The 19914-nt window shown below is 34.0% G+C and overlaps 1 protein-coding gene across 2 annotated transcripts in view; it reads left to right on the top strand.

Annotated features, from left to right (window-relative positions):
• CDK14 (cyclin dependent kinase 14) overlaps nt 1–19914 on the top strand; it is a 600063-nt gene that overhangs the window by 146403 nt on the left and 433746 nt on the right. For both annotated transcript variants that reach the window (XR_014021222.1, XM_081287662.1), the window contains exon 4: nt 14278–14372. Coding sequence is in view for 1 of the 2 variants with exons in the window: in XM_081287662.1 (XP_081143788.1) it covers nt 14278–14372 (95 nt within the window). In the remaining variant the exon portion in view is untranslated. The remainder of the gene's footprint in view (nt 1–14277; nt 14373–19914) is intronic.

Raw genomic sequence — 19914 nt, 5'->3', positions numbered from 1 at the left:
ATCCATATGATATGCTCTGTATTTATCTTTTATTAAAATTAAATTTTATATTTTTATTAAAGTGATATTTGAACATAGCTTAAATTGTCAAACAGGAGAGAATTCTGGGCATATGGCAGTGGCATAGGTTTTGAAACCCTTCATATAATTAGAGTAGATTATATAGTAAAATCAAAAGCAGTGGATAAGATTTCCAAGAAAGTATCTCCATGAACCTCACAAAAGGTCTGAGCGGACAAATCATCTACAGTTTTAAGAGCTCTGTGGTATAGGAAAATGTAAGGGAGGAAGCTTAGGGAAGGCAGAGGGACAAGAAATGACTCCTCTCAGAACCAGGAAACCCCCAAATTGTCAAATACATGCTGGTGGCTTATTGGGCCATTCTGCAGATAGCAACAGCAACTAGGAGGGTTCCCTAATGGCTCCCGTGAGTAGGCAAGTGCAAGAAGAATCTGGGGAGATATAAAAATATTGGGGGTATGTCTAGTCTTTCTTAGGATACATCTCTAAAAATGACAAACCAGACTCCTGCCCTGAATAGAAAATGTTGGAGTGAATTCTGTGTGGGGCAGTTTCAAAGGGGGCAAAGAAAGAGAAGAGCCACGAAGGAGTGTTGAAGGGAATTGGACTTTAGATACAACTAGTGAATTACAGGATAAAAAGAAACACACCTGGAGAGAATTTTCTGTGTTATATTGCTGTTCCCAAATACATTTCTTTTATTTTTTTGCCTTAATATTCAAAATTTATACTCTTTTGATGATGTAAGTATTGTTCATAGTCAAGAAGCAGAGTGTTCTGTGATTCAACTTCTATCCTTTCCTAGTTGCAGTTGCTTCCTCTTTTCATTTGTTCACAATTAACATGAGTTGTATGATTTTAATCATGAATGGGGGCCTATAACTATTTGACAAAACTATAAAAATCCTCTGAAATAAATGAGAATCAGGTAATCTATCAGATTTTCTCCTGAGATTGTCATTGCAAGTTCTCCCTTGTCCTAATTGCATATGGATTGATTAATCTCTAACTATCTAAACCACCTTCTTGAAAATTTTATCTTCTTGTTTTATGTTGAATAACTGTTCTCTGGATTACTTCTCATTTTACTTCTTGGTTTATTTCACGGTTTTGTAGAAGAGTATTTTCTAGTAGGGCTCTTACACATATTATTATGTGCATGTCTTTATTAATGCTTATTATTTGTTCAATTATCTGCCTTAATATATGATTCTAGTTTAGAAAACATTTTTTACTAGACATTTGAAGACCTTGTTTTGTTGTTCTTTAGGTTCCTACATTGCTATTGAAAACCCTAGACTATTCTGATTCCCAATTCATTCTTTGCTATCTGCTTTTTTTTTTTTTTTTTTTTTGGTGGAACCTCCTAGGACTTCCTCCTTATCCCTGTTATAGAACTTTTTCAGGGTATTCAATGAGTTTTTCTCAAGTTTGAAATTAATTTCTTTAAGTTTTAGCAAATATTCTTTTATTGTTTATTTATTTTTTCTTTTAATCTCTTTCTAAAAAAATTATTAGATGAATGGGTTAAATTTTTGTTGCTATGACCAAAGTACCAACAAAAATAATTTAGAGGAGAAAAGTATATTTTGGTTCATGATTTTAAAGCTTCAGTCCATGGCCCAGGTAAAGTAGAATATCATGATAGAGGAGTGCTGCTCATAGTGACGAAGCAGAGAGAGAAAAAAAGGGAAGGGGTCCCAGGGAAGATGAATGCCTCCAGTGACATACCTCTTCCAACCACACCCCTCCTGCCCACAGTTACCACCCAGTCAGTATATTCAGACATGATGGATTTATTAGATTATAGCTCTCATAATCTTGTCATTGTGCCTCTGAATATTCCTTCATTTATTATAGGAGCTTTTGGGTACACCTCATATTCAAATCGTAACAAAGAATGTTGGTACTACTGTGAATTTATCTGCTGATTTCCTTATACTTTCTATTTTAAAAAATTTCCCTGCTTTCTTGGGATTTATGTTTTAATCCTTCCATTGAATTTTTAATTATATAGCATTTATTTCCATGTGCTCTCTCATTCTTTGGATATTCTTATAAAAATCATGTAAAAAATAATCTTTTCCAATGAATAATAAATCACTTCCTATGTTTCTGAGGATTCTAAATGTGGACTGGGAAATTTTGAAAAAAAAATTTTATACCATCTAAATTATTTTTTACTTTGAGTTCCTTGTTTTGGTCTTTGCCTTGCCTGTTGAGATTTTTGGTGGGTCTATATCATGCTAGTCGAAGAGAATTGTTGGCTCTTAATTCACATTATAAAAAGTTGGGAGCTTTGTGTGGTTGGGTGACTTGTGAATTGGTAGGCTTCAGAAGAGGGAATTTTATTGAAGGCCCAGTCATTTACTAGAACTCTTAAATGTCAGTATCTCCTGATTTTTTTTTTTTTCCCTCTTCACTGAGGGGTTTTCCACAAATGGATTTACCAGTGTATTTTTATGTCATATAAGCCTAACTGCCATTATTCTGAGATGATCAAGACGGGCTGTGGGCCTCCTAGTTCTCTATGCAGACTTTCTTATGATTTGTTTTCATGTAGCATGACTCTTCGTTCTGACACCCACAGTGTCTGGTGTCCCAGTTCTGAGCCTCCCTGGTTCTACTTATGCAGAGGGTAAACCTCTGCTGGGATTGGAGAGGCACAGATACACAGCTAGGAGTGTCTTGTAGAAAGGACCTCCTCCTAACCCACTCCAAATAATTTGTTTTTAGCCCTGTTGAGCCTCAGCCTCCAATTGTTTTATTTTTTTATTTTCATATATGGGGATCAAACCTAAGGCCTTGAGCATGCTAAGCATCACTGGCTACGTCCCCCGCTCTTCAGTTCTTAAGGATTTTCGTGATTCTGAATGTGAATTGACTTCTCATTTTTTTTTTTCCTTTGGTCATTTAAGTATCAAGAGTTCTTTTCTTATCCTAGTCAGTGACCTCTTCTCTACTTTTATCCCATCTTCAAGTTTTTGCTTATATCTTGTCTGAAGTCTTCTCTTTCCTCATTCTGATTGTCCCTATGGATTATAACTTTCCTTTCATTTCAGTATCAATTGGTGGGGAGGAGAGAGAAATACTTGTTGAAGCCACCCAGTTTAAATGGAAATTTTCTGTTTCTCTCCTGTTGTACTGTTAATTTTCTTTATATCCTCTTGCCTCAGTTTCATATTAGGCTTACCCTTTCCTGGTCCACTCTGGAATCTCTTTCTGATATGGCAGAGTACTTACCTTATTTGTGTGGGAACTGTTTTGCAGTCTTTTCATTTTAGAAATTTTACCGTTCTCTCAGTGTACTCTGGAAAAATGTGTTTGCTTTTTTCTTATTGAATTTGAGATAGTTTCTTTTTCTCTTTTAGCAGAGTACTACAATATTATTACTACCATTTTTCTGAGTTCTCTCTGCCTGTTACTTTTTTGTTCTCTTCCCTGTTAAGATAGGAAGGAATGTTTAATTACTTTTGTGTGTGTGTGGAAGGACTAATTTTTATTGAATTTAAAATTGGGTAGAAAATGAGTCAGTAACTCTTCTTGCATAACACTATTTTAAATCCCCCACAACAATGTATAGGTTTGATCATGTCATACCCAACGGAAAATGGGAAAGCATGAGAGGTTTTTTTGGTTGCTGTTGTTGTGGGGGGCACAGGTCTTTTATTCTTAAATGTGTTCTGATGATATAACACTTGCTGATAAAATCAAGAGAATTACTTTACCCAAGAGTAACCAGGGTTAATTCATATCTTTATTTTACTTTGATTTCTTTTGAAATGTTATTTATCTTGAATAATCTTGAAGAGTAGAGTTGAGAAGGAAAGAAAGACTGATAAACTGTGGCAATATATCCCCTATTTTTAAGAGACAAGTATTGTTTCTTGAAACTATTTTTAAAATACCTTGTCTTCTTGTATATGTGTACTATTCACATACTGGCTATTTTATATGTTATGAGCCATAAATGAAATCAAGAAACCAAGAATATTTTGATATCAGTGACTCTCAGGCTCATCTGTACTTGCTGATTTTTTTCTAGAGAGGGGCACTTTACAATTCAGGCAGAATGTAAAGCATGTAATTTTATTTAAATAAGTATATTTCAAGAGAGTGTTTGACAGATTTTGTTTCCAGTCTTACCTTTGTAAGCCTACTTTCTATAGGACCAACCCTCTGGGTAGTGACTGGGTAGTGACCACTGACATCATATGATAAACCCTCACTATCCTTTCCTGTCACTCTTCCCCAGACTCGTTGTGCTCTCCATGGCTACAACTTTTAGGAGTACCATAGGTAGACTGCCTTTCTTGCCAGCTCAGTTTAGAAGGGATTTCACTGAGTTATGTTAGTATAAACTGATCTTAAACAGAACATATTTTCAGAATTTCATATTTAGGTCACGTTTTTCTGTAAATTTTACTAACCATGTAAATCTGCATCCTGTGACTGGCAGGCCTGATCAGGAGGGAGGAGGAAGATGTTGACTTGCAAATGAGAGTTCCATTTCGGTTCTCCTTCTTGGGGGAGTTTCCTTTTGGCATTGCTTCTTGTAGATAGGGAAAAATTCCCAGGTCCAACCCCGCCTCCTTGTCAGCTTATTAGCATTTGATTCCATCCCGCTGTCCATCCTCTAAATCTCATTTGTAGTCAAGTTTCCTATCAATTATGGATATCCTTAGTGTAGATATAATAGGGAGGTGAATGCTGGGCAATCGAGCCTGTTCTGGAGGTCAAAGGCAAAAGAAAATACAGCCAAGGAGGCAGGTTTGATTTCAAATTATTATTTAATGCGGTCACAAAATTCTGATTGAATTCTTCCTCCCTCATCCTTATACCCACTGTCACAATTACAGTACAACATAGTAGATTAGTAGTTCTTTTCTTTTTTCTCTTTTTGATACTAGAGATTTGACCCCAGAGCACTTTACCACTGAGCTACACCTTCATCTCATTGAATCCCACATCCCTGTGTGATTAGGCAATAATAAATAAAGTCAATATGAATTGTGGGTGGGCATTTTTATGGCCATATCATTTCATCATTACAATGAACATTGAGATACTCATGCAATTTATAAGGATGCAATTCAAAAATCCATCCCTGCTTCTAGGAATGGGATTTCAGTGGAAAACAGATTTAAACATGACTAATGTCACCTCCATTTTAGCAGTTGCAGGCTTATTCTTTATATTTCCAACTCCCTAAAGTGCTATTGCAAGCCTGCTTTCTAAGTACAAAAGTTGTCAATGGAGAATAACCCCATAAATGTGTTTCTACCCATCCACACACTTGATACCAAGGAGTCAAAGATAATGTATAGGATTAGCAACATTTTGGCTTGACCTCGAATGTTTACGTAAGCGTGATGATTTAATAAAGTTGCAAGAAAAAAAAAGGCCTAAACTTCATTTATTAAACAAAACAGAACATTTCCTTTTGCATTGTTCTTAGTTTTTCTCATTTGATAGGAAGGATTTTATTATTGGTCTTTTAAAAAGACTTGACATTTGGATTTCTTATTTATATGCAGAGTAATTACAGATCAGACTATTTCTGCATACTTAAAATAGGAGATTCATTTTATAAGAATATAACTCCCAAAGCTCAGATTATCTCAGACATGGCCTATTCCTTAGGATCTTCTTCTGTAGATTAGGATAATATTTAGAGAGGAAATAAATGTTTCAATTCTACTATGAAGTCAGTGTGATTGATCTATAAATTGTTATGTATTTCCAGAACATATACATATCCGTTTCACAGGGCAGATTAACACCATATGTGGCCAACTATTAATTTTCTGCCATTGCAAGTTAATAGAACATACTTTAACCATGGAAGTTCATGCTTCTAAGTACATTTGGTTAGATAAACAGTACTTTGTAGTCTTGGCATATTATCTTTACTTGATTTTTCTTGGGAATAAGTGGAGATTGTTTTTGTAACAACAAAATTTTCCTCTTTTTAAAGATTTCTTTAGTTCAATTTTTTTAAGTAGTATGGTCTATGTCTTATCCCAAAACAGTTACATATTCAAGGCAGATTGTGAAAAGTAAAATATATCATTTTTAGATTATTATTTATGCTTTTCCTGCAGGAGAAAATATTGGCTTCTATTCTCTTGCCAGTTTTGTGGAGACTGTCTCTGGTACTTGCTCTAAATATTCATTAGCAGTTTATCTCCTAATAGAAGTAAAGAATAATTTTCTGCTACTACTTTTTTCTTTAGCTTAGATTGTATCCATTCTTAAAGGAACACAAAAGCAAACACACAGACATCTCATTCTGATTTTAAATAATTTAGAGTGGAACTGTGAACACAATATTTTCCCCATTGAAGATCATTTTATACGAAGTTTAATATAGGTTTAAAATTCTATTTAAAACTTGGGCTCAGGAGGGTGATGGTAAAGTGTGACATTCGCAAGCTGTTTCTTGGTGATGAAAAATGCACAAGAACATAACCCACACAGGACTTGTCAGGCAGCCTGGAATGTAATTTTCCACTAAATTTTACTTGATTCAACTCAACACATGGTTTGTATCTTACACATTTCTTGAAGGAAAAATATAAGTGGTCCTAAATTAATATGATGCTTAGAGCTCAGAGAGCTCCTCCTTGCAATCCTTGGATTAACTTACATGGAAACTAGGTAAGCTCCTAGAAGAGCATCTCATAATCTCCCATTCCTTCTTTTTCTGCCTCCCTTTCTTTCTATATTGAATTTTGAAATATCTTTTTTTTGTCTTTCTGGCTGTCTGTCTAGTTATTGATAGATTATTGAGCTGAATTATATTACCCCCAAATTCCTATGTTGAAATTCCAACCTATAGTATCTCAGAAGTAACTATATTTGGATATACGATCATTAAAAATGTGATTAAGTTAAAATGAGTTTATTGGGACAGGACCCTAATCCAATATGACTAATGTTCTTACAAGAATAGTGAGAGACCCCAGGTATGCACTCAATTGGAGAAAAGACCACATAAGGAACTAGTAAGAAGGTGGCAATCTGTAAGCCACAGAGTGAGGCTTTGGGAGAAATCAAACCTGCTATGCCTTGATCTCCAACTTCTAGATTCTAGAATTGAGAGAATAAATGTTTATGTTGTTGAAGCCAGTCAGTCTGTTGTATTTTGGCACCTTTAGCAAAGCAATGCATTCATATAAAATAAATCCTAGTTATTTAATTAGATGTTTTCTTAATATATTTGTTCATTATGAAGTTTGTGCTACTGTTTTTTTTTTTTTTTCTCACACTGAGTGCCAAATGAGAGCAGATTAAATAGATGGGTTTTACTTTGAGCAAAAACATATTCAATTAAAACTCAGTGTATGATTAGGCAAATCAGTCTTTCCAGGAGGTTTTTCTCTTAATACATTTATATTATAATGAATGATGCTGAAAGCACTGTAAAACTCTAGGAATTCTGATTTTTTTTGATGGCAAGAATTCTGTTTTGTTGCATATTTCATTAAAAAATTAGTAACCTGTAATCATGGAGCATGGGATGAAATTGACCCTTCACTGAGGACTTTTTTCAGAAATAGGTTACTATGGTGTCCAACTCTGTGGCAGATTGAGTAATTGACCCTGAAAGTATTCTTGCAGCTTTATTAAATTTCTCAGCAGTTGTTTCTGCATTTGTCACAGTCTTCCTATAGAGGTGTTCAATCACTGTCCAGAGATATGCTAGATTAATACATGGGACTCTTAGAAATTAATTATTTCTTCTCTTTTTATTAGCCTTAATGATGAATAGCAGAAGTTACTTGATCATCCTTCCTTGGCATGCACATCTTTAAGTTATCATGTGTTGTGTATACTTTGAAAGATCTGACTCTGGGTTCTGCAAAATGTTTAGTTCTACACACAGATTCTGATCTTCAGTACATAGAATAGCTGTTGCTGAAAGTACCACATGAAAGTTTGCATTTGTAGTGAGTTGATTTTCTACCACTGAAACTTTGGGATGTTTACATGTAAATTGGGGTGATAGAAAAATTGCATGTGTACATATTTTCTGCAACCTCTGAGTCATTAGTTTTAAGGCCCTAACATGGAGACATGTTAAGAGATTTATTTGTAGGTATAAGGATTAAGATAGTTTGTTTCTATTCAATGGAAGAGTTTGCTTTTTAAATTTTTTTTATATGACATAGCATACATTTGAATCAGATGGGATATAATTTCTCATTTTTCTTAGTGTGCAGGTTGCAGAATCACATTGGTCATGCAGTCACGTATATACCCACAGCAATAATAATGTCTGTTTCATTTCACTGTCCTTCCCTTCTCCCCCTCCCCTCCCCTCCCATCACTTCTCTCTACCCAATCTAAGGTGACGCTATTCTTTTTTTTTTTAATTTTATTTTTCTCACATCTTGATACATGTATTTTGTATAACGATGAGGGTCTCCTTCCATCTTCCAAATGCTTGTTAATATCTCTTAAATACTGCAGGTTAGGAGATTACTTGTCTTGTTCTTTAACTTAAAGCTAATTAATCAAATGTTTCATCATTATGTATAAAATTTACTGTAGGTTCCTGTAAAATAGTCTTTATGAAATTAGGAAACTTTCTTTTATTTCTAGATTATATATTTTCTGTTTTTATTTCAACTCTGTGTGTGTGTGTTAAATTTATTTTTCAGAATTCATTGTTATTACCAAATTTACTTTCCCTTATGTAGTGAAATGTATAAATTTTTTGAGGTTGAGCTAATCTAGAATTCATGAAAGAAGTCTCAATTGATCATGATGCTTTATTTTATTTACAGAACATTATCTTATAGATTTTTGGATTTTTTGCTTCTGTGTTTATAATACTCAGCTGTTTTAAATTAACAAGTCAATTTGTGAATTTTGGTAATAGGTTTTGCTAGTCTCAGAAAATAAATTTTGTAGCATCTGACTTTTTTTTTTGGCTACCTACTTATACAACTTAGTAATTATTCATTACCTAAATTTTAGTAAAGTTTCCCTTTATAGACTGCAGCATCTCCAAGTTTTTATTATTTAAATTTATTTTGTTTATTGAATTTTGTTTTTTTCTTAAGACAATCTGGGTAACTTTTATTTTTCTAGAAAATAATGTGTTCATTTTAAATTCCCATGTATTTTGGCATAAATCTGTACATAGAATTCCAGGTAGGATAATGGCAACAAAAGATCTGTTCTTATACTAAGTCTTACAATAAATTTCTAATGTTTATTTGGTGCTCTTTTTAAAGATCCAGAAGATTATCTCTTAATAGTCTTTACAAATTGCCGCAGTCTGGCTGGGCACAATTCAGGAGCCACTTGTCAAAAGAAACTAACTTTATTTTTAGAACACACACTGCACCACACAGCTCTTCAGGAATTCCCTCAGAGCCCAACTGCCACCACGGCTTCCCACAAGCCTCTCAACCTCCCCTACTTCTCCTGCTCTTGAGGCCAATTGGCTGGGTCATGTGGGCGGAGCCAAAAAAAGTCCCCCAATGAGCAGCTCCGTGGTCTGAAAGGGCGGGGAAACAGCCCAATGAGCATCACTGCAGAGGAGCCAATCAGTTGGCAGCTAGAAATTTGCTGGCAGCTGGAAGTTTGCTGGGGCCCCTTCGGCTGTGGCTCTCAACAACAAATAGTATTTGGTTTTATTTTATTTATTTTTGATCATATCTACAATATTTGTGCTTCATATCTCATGAGTATTATCTTCTGTTGTCTTTATTAATCCTTTCCTATTGTGTCATTTGTTGATCCTTTTCTAGCTGCAGTTAAAAGTCTACATCATATTACTTTATTCTTTTCTAATACGGACATATGTATTTAAATTTTCTTTTATGTTTCAGGGATCATAATGTGTCATGTCCTCATTAATGTGTCATGTCCTCATTGTCACATATTTATTTATGAATTTTCAGTTTTGGTTTTCTTTTCAATGGTTTAGTTTTCCTTTTATTACTTTTTAAAAATAATAATAATATAATGAATATAATAATATAATAAATAAGTAACAAATTTATTATGTATAGTTACTATAGTGAAGCAACTTGCCATATTCATTATTTCACAGTTACCCAGGGTTTTTTTTTTCTGTTATATAACAAGAGCATATACAACTTACTTATTTAGCCAGAATTTCAAATATAGTATAATTTTATTAACAGTATTCTTAATTTCTGATTTTATTGCATTATGTTTAGATAAAGTAACTTCTTGGAATGGATTATTTCTAAGGTTTTCAATATTGAGATATTCTTCATGACTTAATCTATGGTAATTTAAAAATTAATATTAAATATGTGTTTGAAAAGAATATAAACACATCAATCAGTATATTCAACTAAGCTGGTAATTCTAATATTTAAGCCTAAAGATCCCTTACTTATTGATTTTTTGGTTGCTCTTGTTGATGTCTGAGCAGTGTTATCACCAAGCACCCAATTGACACCAATAGTTGTTTCATATATTTAAAGCTGTGTTTCTAAAACTTTATTCGTTTATTATTTTTAAACTCCTCAGTAGATTTTAATGTTACTGTAATGTATTATTTTTTAAAATACTTATTTTTTTTGTTATGTTTCCCCCTTACTTGTCTATTTTCAGATTTATCTTTTGCTTTAGCTCTGTATTTTCTCAATAGCACATTGCTAATTTTTTTTGCTTTTTTTTCCCTCTCAATAGGGGAAGCTGATTCAAGCATGTTTACTTTATTATAATCATTAATTAGTTTCGACTTACTTTACTTGGGTTTAAAAAAATGTTTTTTTTTTTAATAGTTGTAGGTGGACAGAATGCCTTTATTTTATTTATTTTTATGTGGTGCTAAGGACTGAACGCAGTGCCTCACACATGCTAGGCAAGTGCTCTACCACAGAGCTACATACAGCCCAGGCCCACTTTCCTTGTTTTTTTGATAATTTTTTACTTCTCATGCTTTTTATTAGGATTCCTTCCTCTTATATCCTCCCACTCCATGCCTTCTTTCCTCTTCTTCACTACATTTCCCCCTTCTATTCCCTTTTTCTCAATTTGTTTGACATTTGTACATCTTATTTATATTAACCTAGTTATTTCCTTTTAAGAGTTAAGAAACATACTAAAATTTTTGCCTTTGGAGTTGATCAGTATCTGCTGTCTGTCTTGATGAATTCAAGAATCTCGACATATTATTTTTCCTTTCCTACTGTTCCTTGCCTTCCTGTACTTCTTCCATCTCTTCAACTAAGTTTTATATTGAGATAATAAGGAACTATGTGGGCAGTAATGTTGCACAGTATCCATATTCTACTTGAGAGACTAACTTGAGTATAGATCAGTGGTACCAATAATTTTGTCTTTGAATTTTAAAAATATTGCTTAACTTCCGTTTGCAGCCATTGCTGTCTGTGAAAATATTGTGCTTGTTGAATAATCTTCATATCTAGATGCAGTCTCTCCCTGAAGTTTTCTGGGAGAAATCTGTTCAACCATTTAGCTTACTTACTACTTTTTCAGTAATCTCCATTCTTCCATTCACTGCCCATTAAGTGTTTTATTTCACTGATTAAGTGTTTCATATCCACACTGCCTCATTGGTTCATTTTTTAATGCTGTGATGTCTTCTCAAAGCTTTTTTAAGGTTTGGTTATTTATATTCTAAGTTATTCTTACATTTAGGCTGTCAAATGTATCCAGGCTTTCAGTTATCTGCCCATTACATTTTATACTTCTTTTCCAGGACACTGATTTTCCTGAAATGATTTGTGATTTGTGGTTGTATACTCATCTTTGTATATACGAACCATTATCATGATTTATTCTAGTTTCTGTAACTTACCTCTATTCTGGTTTCTGTAACTTATCTGTACTGACTCTGTGAAAGAGGCAAACAATTACAGATTGGGTGTTGAGAAACATTGTCCTAGCCCTTGGTGTTGGCTTGTGGAGTCTGCTTTGCCCCTCTCCAGATACCACATTCTCAGCTGTCTCCTTTGCATATGTGCCTGTGTATTTCTTGGGAAGCTGTTGTGCTCACTGGTGTAGTCACAGGTCCCTGTTGCTTTGTCTCTTAATAGTCTTCTCCTAATGTTGGTGTTTTCCCCTTAAGTTTTGATCCTGATTATGTGCTATCTTTCAGCACTCCTCAAAGTTTCTGATTAGGTATTGGCACTGTTTTCTTTTTCTCCTTCCTAATTCTGGTGTACTGTTTTTGCAAATTGTCTTCTCAGTCACTGTTTGGTGTTTATGGTGGGAAGGAGGTAAGCGCATGTATTCAAACTGCCGCATAGAGTCCTTATAAATGGTGCTAGTACTCATTCATTGCCTGGATGTCCTGTGTTTTCTCATAAATGGCATAACAGTATAGTACAAACTGTGTTCAAGCTCAGAAATAGCATTCTATAAACTTTCTGCAAGAAGTTCCTTCATTAAACTCCTAGAATTGGTCATTTATGAATTACCACAATCGTTAACAACCTTTTTGTGAATTATATATGTACTTACAACTGTGATCAGATAATGAATTTAGTAAGATGCTTCTAATTTCTTATATAATTCTCTAATATATTTTGATATTACCCTTTTATAATACCATTAAAATTATATAATTTCCTATCTAAATAAGAGGTAAATGGTTAAAATAGGTGTGTTAGCACAGCCAGAAGGAAAAGATCACTCTTCTGGCAGTCTTTTAATTTTTATGGGTGGTAATCTTTCTAAAGGAGAAGGAATTTTGTTGAAATTAAACTGTAAGTGTACCCTTTTCCCCACAGAAAAAAGGGGAGAGAAATGAACAACAGCAGAGGAGGTAGAGAGGGAAGATGGGAGGGGAGGGGAGGGAAGGGGGGATAGTAGGGGATAGGAAAGGTAGCAGAATCCAACAGTCACTAATATGCCATTATGTAATAATGTGAGTATGTAACAGATGTGATTCTGCAATCTGTATTTGGGGTAAAAATGGGAGTTCAAAACCCAATTGAGTCTAATGTATGAAAGATGATATATCATGAGCTCTGTAATGTTTTGAACAATCAATAAAAAAATAAAAATAAAAATATGATAAATGATAAAAAAAATAAAATTGACTTTTCATTTTTTATTTTATTATGACAGTTTTTTCTTGATATGAGGAGGTAAATTTGCTATTTTTGAATTTGTATATCTAATTTTTTCCCAGGAAAGTTTTTTGAGTAATATGCTAAGTCTTTTTGCAAAACAAAACTATGTTAGATTCTGAAAAACCTTATTATTCACAACTGATAGATACTAATTTAAATTGCTTAAATTTCTGTATGGCTCATATAATTTTGTCTAGCCTCATATATTTGATAAAACCTATTAAAATTGTTACTGGATTTTCCTTCTAAGCCATTTACTGTAATAACCATTGTGACACTAATATCATTTAATGTTGATGAGACAATAAATATAAGTTTCTTACAAAAAAAAGAAATTAAACTGTAAGGATGAGTTCATAAGGGAGTTCCATTTTGTATATTAGCAATATCTGAATGATAAATCTTTGATTATCTATTTGTATTATTACTAAAAGGTGTTAAAGAGTACCTTTGTAAGACTGAATATTTTATAGTCATGATTTATAAGAGTCAGATAGTAAATATTTATTTCAGCATCCTCAGTTGTATGATCTCTGTTATAACTACAGCTCTGTTGTGGCTAGAAAGTAACAGATAATATGTAAATTATGAGCATGACCATTCTAATAAAGCTTTATGGATGCTAAAACTTGAATTTTTATTTAATTTTCACATATCATAAATTTTTATTCCTCCTTTGAACTATCTATCTCCACTATTAAAAAAGATAAAAACTATTCTAAACTCTCAGAATATACAAAAACAAGTAGAGGGCTAGATTTGACCCTGGTTCACAGTTTGTCAGCCCCTAATTTAGAAGATTATGTAACAACCTGTAAAATGTTTATAATATATTAAGTAAAAAAAAAGCAGGTATAAAAGAGTAAGTATATTAATTCCATCTCTGTAAAAGACAATTATCAGCACAAGAAGAGATATCAAAATATTTACAATGATTCCTTTGTTAGATTATAAGAAAATTTAATTCTACACACATTCATTTGTAGGACTTTGGTTTTATACTGTGTGTTTATTATGTTGTTTTCAAAGAAATAAATATTCTTTTACCAGAAAAAAGTTTTTTGACAAGTGACAAAGAATATATCTTCTCAGTGAAATCAGAATACTTATTTTTAATTAATTTGATAAAATCTGTTTTGTTTACCCTCTGCTTCACTTTTAGCCAACAAGTCCCAAATTTGGAAAAGCTGACTCATATGAAAAACTGGAAAAACTAGGAGAAGGATCTTATGCTACAGTATACAAAGGGAAAAGCAAGTAAGTTCAATGGTTTTTGAATATTTCATATGTAAAATGATTCTGCTATCTTAATGTTAAATAGCAGTACATTAAATAATTCCCACTTAATGTACAATAAAATTATCTCCTGTCAGGGTTATTTTTTTAAGGAAGTGGAATTTGCTTTCCCTGCTAGAAAACAGGTTTGCAGACTTGCCCAGTTGATCTTTCTGTATCAACCCTTTCTCCAACTTTGTTTTCTTTTCCCTCAGCAGAGTTGGTACCCTCTAATCAGAATTCATTTCCAGATAGATTATGTGATTAATTTCTCATGTAGGTTTCATGTTAAGAATAGAAATAATTATCTGAAAGAATCACATGTAATACCATCCTTGACATTGTTTTTTTAATATTTTTTTATTGGTTGTTCAAAACATTACAAAGCTCATGATATATCATCTTTCATACATTTGACTCAATTGGGTTATGAACTCCCATTTTTACCCCAAATACAAATTGCAGAATCACAGCGGTTACACACTCACATTTTTACCTAATGGCATATAAGTGACTGTTGGATTCTGCTACCTTTCCTATCCCCTACTATCCCCCCTCCCCTCCCCACCCATCATCCCTCTCTCCCTCATCTGCTGTTGTTTTGACATTGTTTTAAAGTGAGCTTTTACTCCATTTTTCAGAAGTCTCCTATTCAAAAAAACAAAAACAAAACCGAAAAACCACCCTGCATACTTTTCTTTTTCTTTCTTTCCACCCACCTGCTTTGGCACTGTGCTGAATATATTTCCCCATAGAGAAGCAACTCTTTCCTCTGTGTCCTTTCTCTCCCCATTGGGATCCTGGGGTCAGGGCACAGAATTGGATTCTTATAAAGCTGTACCAAATGTTTCTGATGGACAATTCCTTCTCCCTTATTGACTGAGGGCAGAAAGTTACTGTATTTAGTGACATGTAGCTTGTGGAAAATTTGATGCCTTTTTCTAAATAGCTTCAGGAGAAATAAACCTTGTTCTACCTTAATAATTTTACCAGATGATGCTATAAAGTAATTTTGTGAATCATCCCTATATTTCTTTTTTAATTTTTTATAGGAAAAATAAGAGTTTCTAGGGCTCAGGTCAAGCTCTGTGGTAGAGTATTTCACTAGCATTTGAGAAGCCTGAGTTCTATTCCCAGTAATGAAAAAGGAAAAAAGAAAACAGAAATAAGACCTTCTATTTAACATTACATTTTTTAAAAGGTGTTAGAAAATTCTCTGAATGATCATTCCAAAAACATAATTGGAAATTTTGAATATGTGCTAATTTATGTAATCTGGCTTTTATGGAGTATAATTTAATATTTTTGTTCATGGTTTCTAAGTTAAGAAAATGAAGAAGTATTCCTTCTAAAAGAAGATCTGAAGGTAAAGGAATACAAAAATGCAGTCAGGTTAAAAAGAAGTAACATTAATTTTGTGAGCTATAAAAACGTTTTTAAAAAGGTCTGTTGTTTTTTTATTTGAATGAAAAGTAAATATGATGGGAAATAGTAAACAAAACCAAACCTGGAGCATTATTAATGACTTAACTGAGTTGCTTGAGAATTATTGAACATCAAAATAATGGTCTGAATGGTTGAGCTAATTTTAACAGACATAGTACTTCATAAATTTCTTGCACAAAGTTAATAACGTGATACTAGCTCTCCTTAATTTCTCAATAATTTTTTATAATATATAGTATATAATTTTGCCTTATCTACTCCTCATAATGTTATGATATGCCCTATTACTGTTGTCTGTACTTAACCAGTCAGGAATTGTGGTGCACAAATAGGTTTAGCCATGTGCCCATTTTCACACAGTGATTCATAGCAACACTTGATTTACATTGTGCCTATCTGGCTTGAAGTCATCCCTTGCACCCATTATACACTATACTGCTTTTACATTGTAAAGGACTTGGAGAGATACAGTCCATGTTGAATTTTCCAGATGTTTCTCACATATGCTCTGACTTGTTTTAATGGTGACTCAAATAGAAGCAAACACCCTATTTCATTATAAGGAAACAAACCAGGTGCTTGAAACTACCTGTTCACAAACAATGTGTTCTGCTGATCTGCAAATATAAGTTAGTAATGCTATTGAATAAATATTAAGTCTTGAACATTTATCTCAGAATCTTAGAGTCAGTTGAAAATTTTCAATTTATTATGCCTGAATTAAAAAAAAAAAAAAGACTTAAAAGTACCTGTATTTGAGCATGATGGTTGTGGACCGTTGATTGTTTTTACTCCAGCAGGTCTAAATTTATCTTGTCAGAATTTTTCTAAGTTTAAAGCCTGCTGGTCACATGTAGTGTTTAATTTCCTCCAGTTGAAGATGAAAACCATTGCCTACTCACCTGTTTTGAGAGATGATAGGCTGCCTGGGTTTCATTGCTTTAAGGTAGCAAAGTCAAAAGAATACCAGCTGTGTAAGTGTCATGTAGCAGGAATTGAGAGCCCAGTTGATGTGTCTCTGAGGTGCTTCATAACTTAAAGAGCTAGCTAAATATTGGGACCTTGTTGTACTACTGTCCCATAATTGTCTGCATCCCTGCCTCCATCTTTAAATGCTATCTTTAGCCTCTTCCCTAAGAGCAACTTTCATTTTCTTATGGTAAAGCTGCCTGGTATTTGTAGAGATTCCTGTGATTTTTTTTTTGTTGTTTTAGATACACACACATATACATACACATATATATTCACATATTATAAAGTGTTTTATGTATACACACACACACACACCTATACACATACACACATATTTTTTATATGTATCATGTTTGGATTTAACCATAAACTTCATTGCATTAGTTTGCTACGTTTGCTATTAACAACCACAAATGGGGTGGCTTAAACATGAGTAATTTATTGTCTCACAGTTATGGAAGCTAGAAGTGCAAGGTGTGGGCAGAGCTGATTCCTTCTGTGGCTCTGGGGGAGAATCTGTTCCATGCCTCTCTTTTAGCGTCTGGTGGTATGCTGGCAGTTTTGGCATTCTTGAATAGGACATGAGTTACCCTGACCTCTGCCTTCATTTTCACGTGGTAGTCTCAGTGTGTGTGCGTGTGTGTGTGTGTGTGTGTGTGTGTGTGCGTGTATGTGTGTCCAGATTTCCCCCTTTGATGGGGACACAGTCATATCGGATTAGGGTCCTTCCTCATGACCTCATTTTAACTCCATATCGCTATAAAGACCTATTTTCAAGTAAGGTTACATTCTGAGACAGTAGAGCCTAGGGTTTTAACCTGTCGTCGTCGTCGTCTTCTTCTTCTTCTTCTTCTTCTTTTTTTTTTTTTTTTTTTGAGGTCACAGTCCAATCCATCACAGCTATTACTTTGAAACCTTCCTAACCTGGCATTGCAGTTATGACATTTTTCTTTTCCTACCTGTGCTATGTATTAGCTGTCCTTTAGCTCATGGTTCTTCTTTATGCAATGTAAACAAAGCATATTACTCTCAACATGAGGTTGGTGTTAAGTCTTGATTGTGGAATAGTTGTAACTAGCCATTGTTTAGAACTTGGGGGATAGAAAGGGTTTTTATTAGTCAGTTCTTCTGGGTCTTATAACTCCTGAAGGAACAGATGCATTGGGGAACACTTGACTGAGATTCCTATTCAGGTAGCTTGCTTGGTGGTAATGAGCTTGGCTTCTAAAGAATGCTTGGCTGACTGTATCCACATCCACAAGCAGCACTCACAAATCCTCTTTATTTATTTTTTTAAAAAGCTTCGAACTTACCGCCTTTTCATGTTTGAGCAGATAGTTGTTTTGTTTTGACCAATATTTGTTAACTCATTTTTACATTCCCTGTGTAAGTTTGTGTGTGAATGTATTTGGGGGAAGAGAGGCAGTTTATTGTTGTATAGGAGTCAATTTCTGTCCTTGTTTAATTTTCTGATTATGTTCTCTTTTCTAAATTCCTGTGGCATTTAATATAGAGTTTAAAGAAAAACATGCATTGTACATTTAACATTTCAAAAATATATGACATTCTAAAAATGTCTTTTTTTTTTTTTTGGTACTGGGGATTGAACCCAGGAGCAACTTAACCATTATGTCACATCCTCAGTTATATATTCATATATATTCCCCCTCCCCCTTAGAGACAGGGTCTCACTAAGTTGCTGAGGCTAGCCTTGAACTTGTGATCTTCTTGCCTCAGCATTCTAAAATATCTTTAATTCAGCAATTTGGATCATCTTTTTGCCTTTAGTTGTCAGGGACTTCTATACATTGAGATTTGTCAATATTTTTGAAACTTATTCAATGAATGATGAACATTTATTATGTTTTCTCTAATTATACCCTTTTAAACTCCAGGTAAGAAGAGGTAACTCAGATGTGCATTTTACCACCAGTAAACTTAATCTTGAAGAGATGGTACATATAACATAAAAATTCAACCTAAGTTAGAATCTTGCATATTTTATATGAACTAGAATGTAATAAGAAAGGCTCAGGTAAAATGGTGTGGGGTTTCAAAAGGAAGAAGGTACATGTGTTCTCTCCAGTGGTGACTGAATGAGTTCAGAGGCCACAACCTCCTCTGCTTGCAAATCAAGTCTCCCTCATCATGGTGTGTCCTTGTTGGATCCTTATTATGGTGTCCTTTGGTGACTTGAATGTCCACATTTCCCCCAGGTAATATAACGGAATTTTTACTTTTTGTTTGTTAGACTAAATTTGTTGATCCCGAGTGTTTTAAAGTTAAAGAAGACTGATTGTTTTTGTGCAAATATTGATTAAGCATTTGAGTTTTAAAGTGGAAATGGCTTTAAGCAATGTAGTTTGGAAGGTTAGGTGTTTTGTTTATGTTTGGGCATCTATGTGTACCTGGCTGTTTTAAATAATGGCTAAGATCACCTGTTACCTCAACTTCTAAAAGTCAAAATGTGGAGACCCACATTTTCCTGGGTGCACTGGGATCCTCAGGTGGATTACACCTGAGTTCCCCCTAATCCCAGATGCAAGTTAAAACTGTGGATTTTGCTCTCTCCAGCTGAATCAAGGGCATGAAAGATTAGTTGCTTCTGATTTCTCAGGCTTTGTGTGCCATTTAGAGGAAGAACAACTTGCCCTTTGTTCTGTGTCTAGAAAAGGAATATTGGCCTAACTCAGTCTAAGTCATCCCTACAGATGGTCCTAATCGCTGGTCATTTTCTCTACTTATCTTCAGTTTCTGTTGAGGTGAAGATGCTAAGGCCTCATCTCCTGGAGGACCCTCCTGTGGTGAGCCTGCCTACACTGGCTTATGCCAGCAGTGAATTGTTATCTCAGAGGTCAATAAGAACAATGGAGGAATTTGCTCACATTATGTAACATGAGATTTATGTGATTGAAAGTGCCAATCTTCTTTTAGCATTTCATTCTGCCAATTTGTGCTGAATAATTGAACTTGAATTAAATGACCTCATAAATTGAGAGACTAGCCAAACCAAAACTGAAATACTAAATACATTTTAAAGAGCTCTCAAAGCCCCAGGAGAAATAGGGGGAAGAAACACTGTTAATTAAAACAAGCAGCAGCAAGA

This window comes from Spermophilus citellus (genome assembly GCF_964194105.1).
Source record: "Spermophilus citellus genome assembly, chromosome: 3".
Classification (NCBI taxonomy): Eukaryota; Metazoa; Chordata; class Mammalia; order Rodentia; family Sciuridae; genus Spermophilus; species Spermophilus citellus.
Note: the sequence above shows the minus strand (reverse complement) of the source record. Positions and strands in the feature narration are given on the sequence as shown.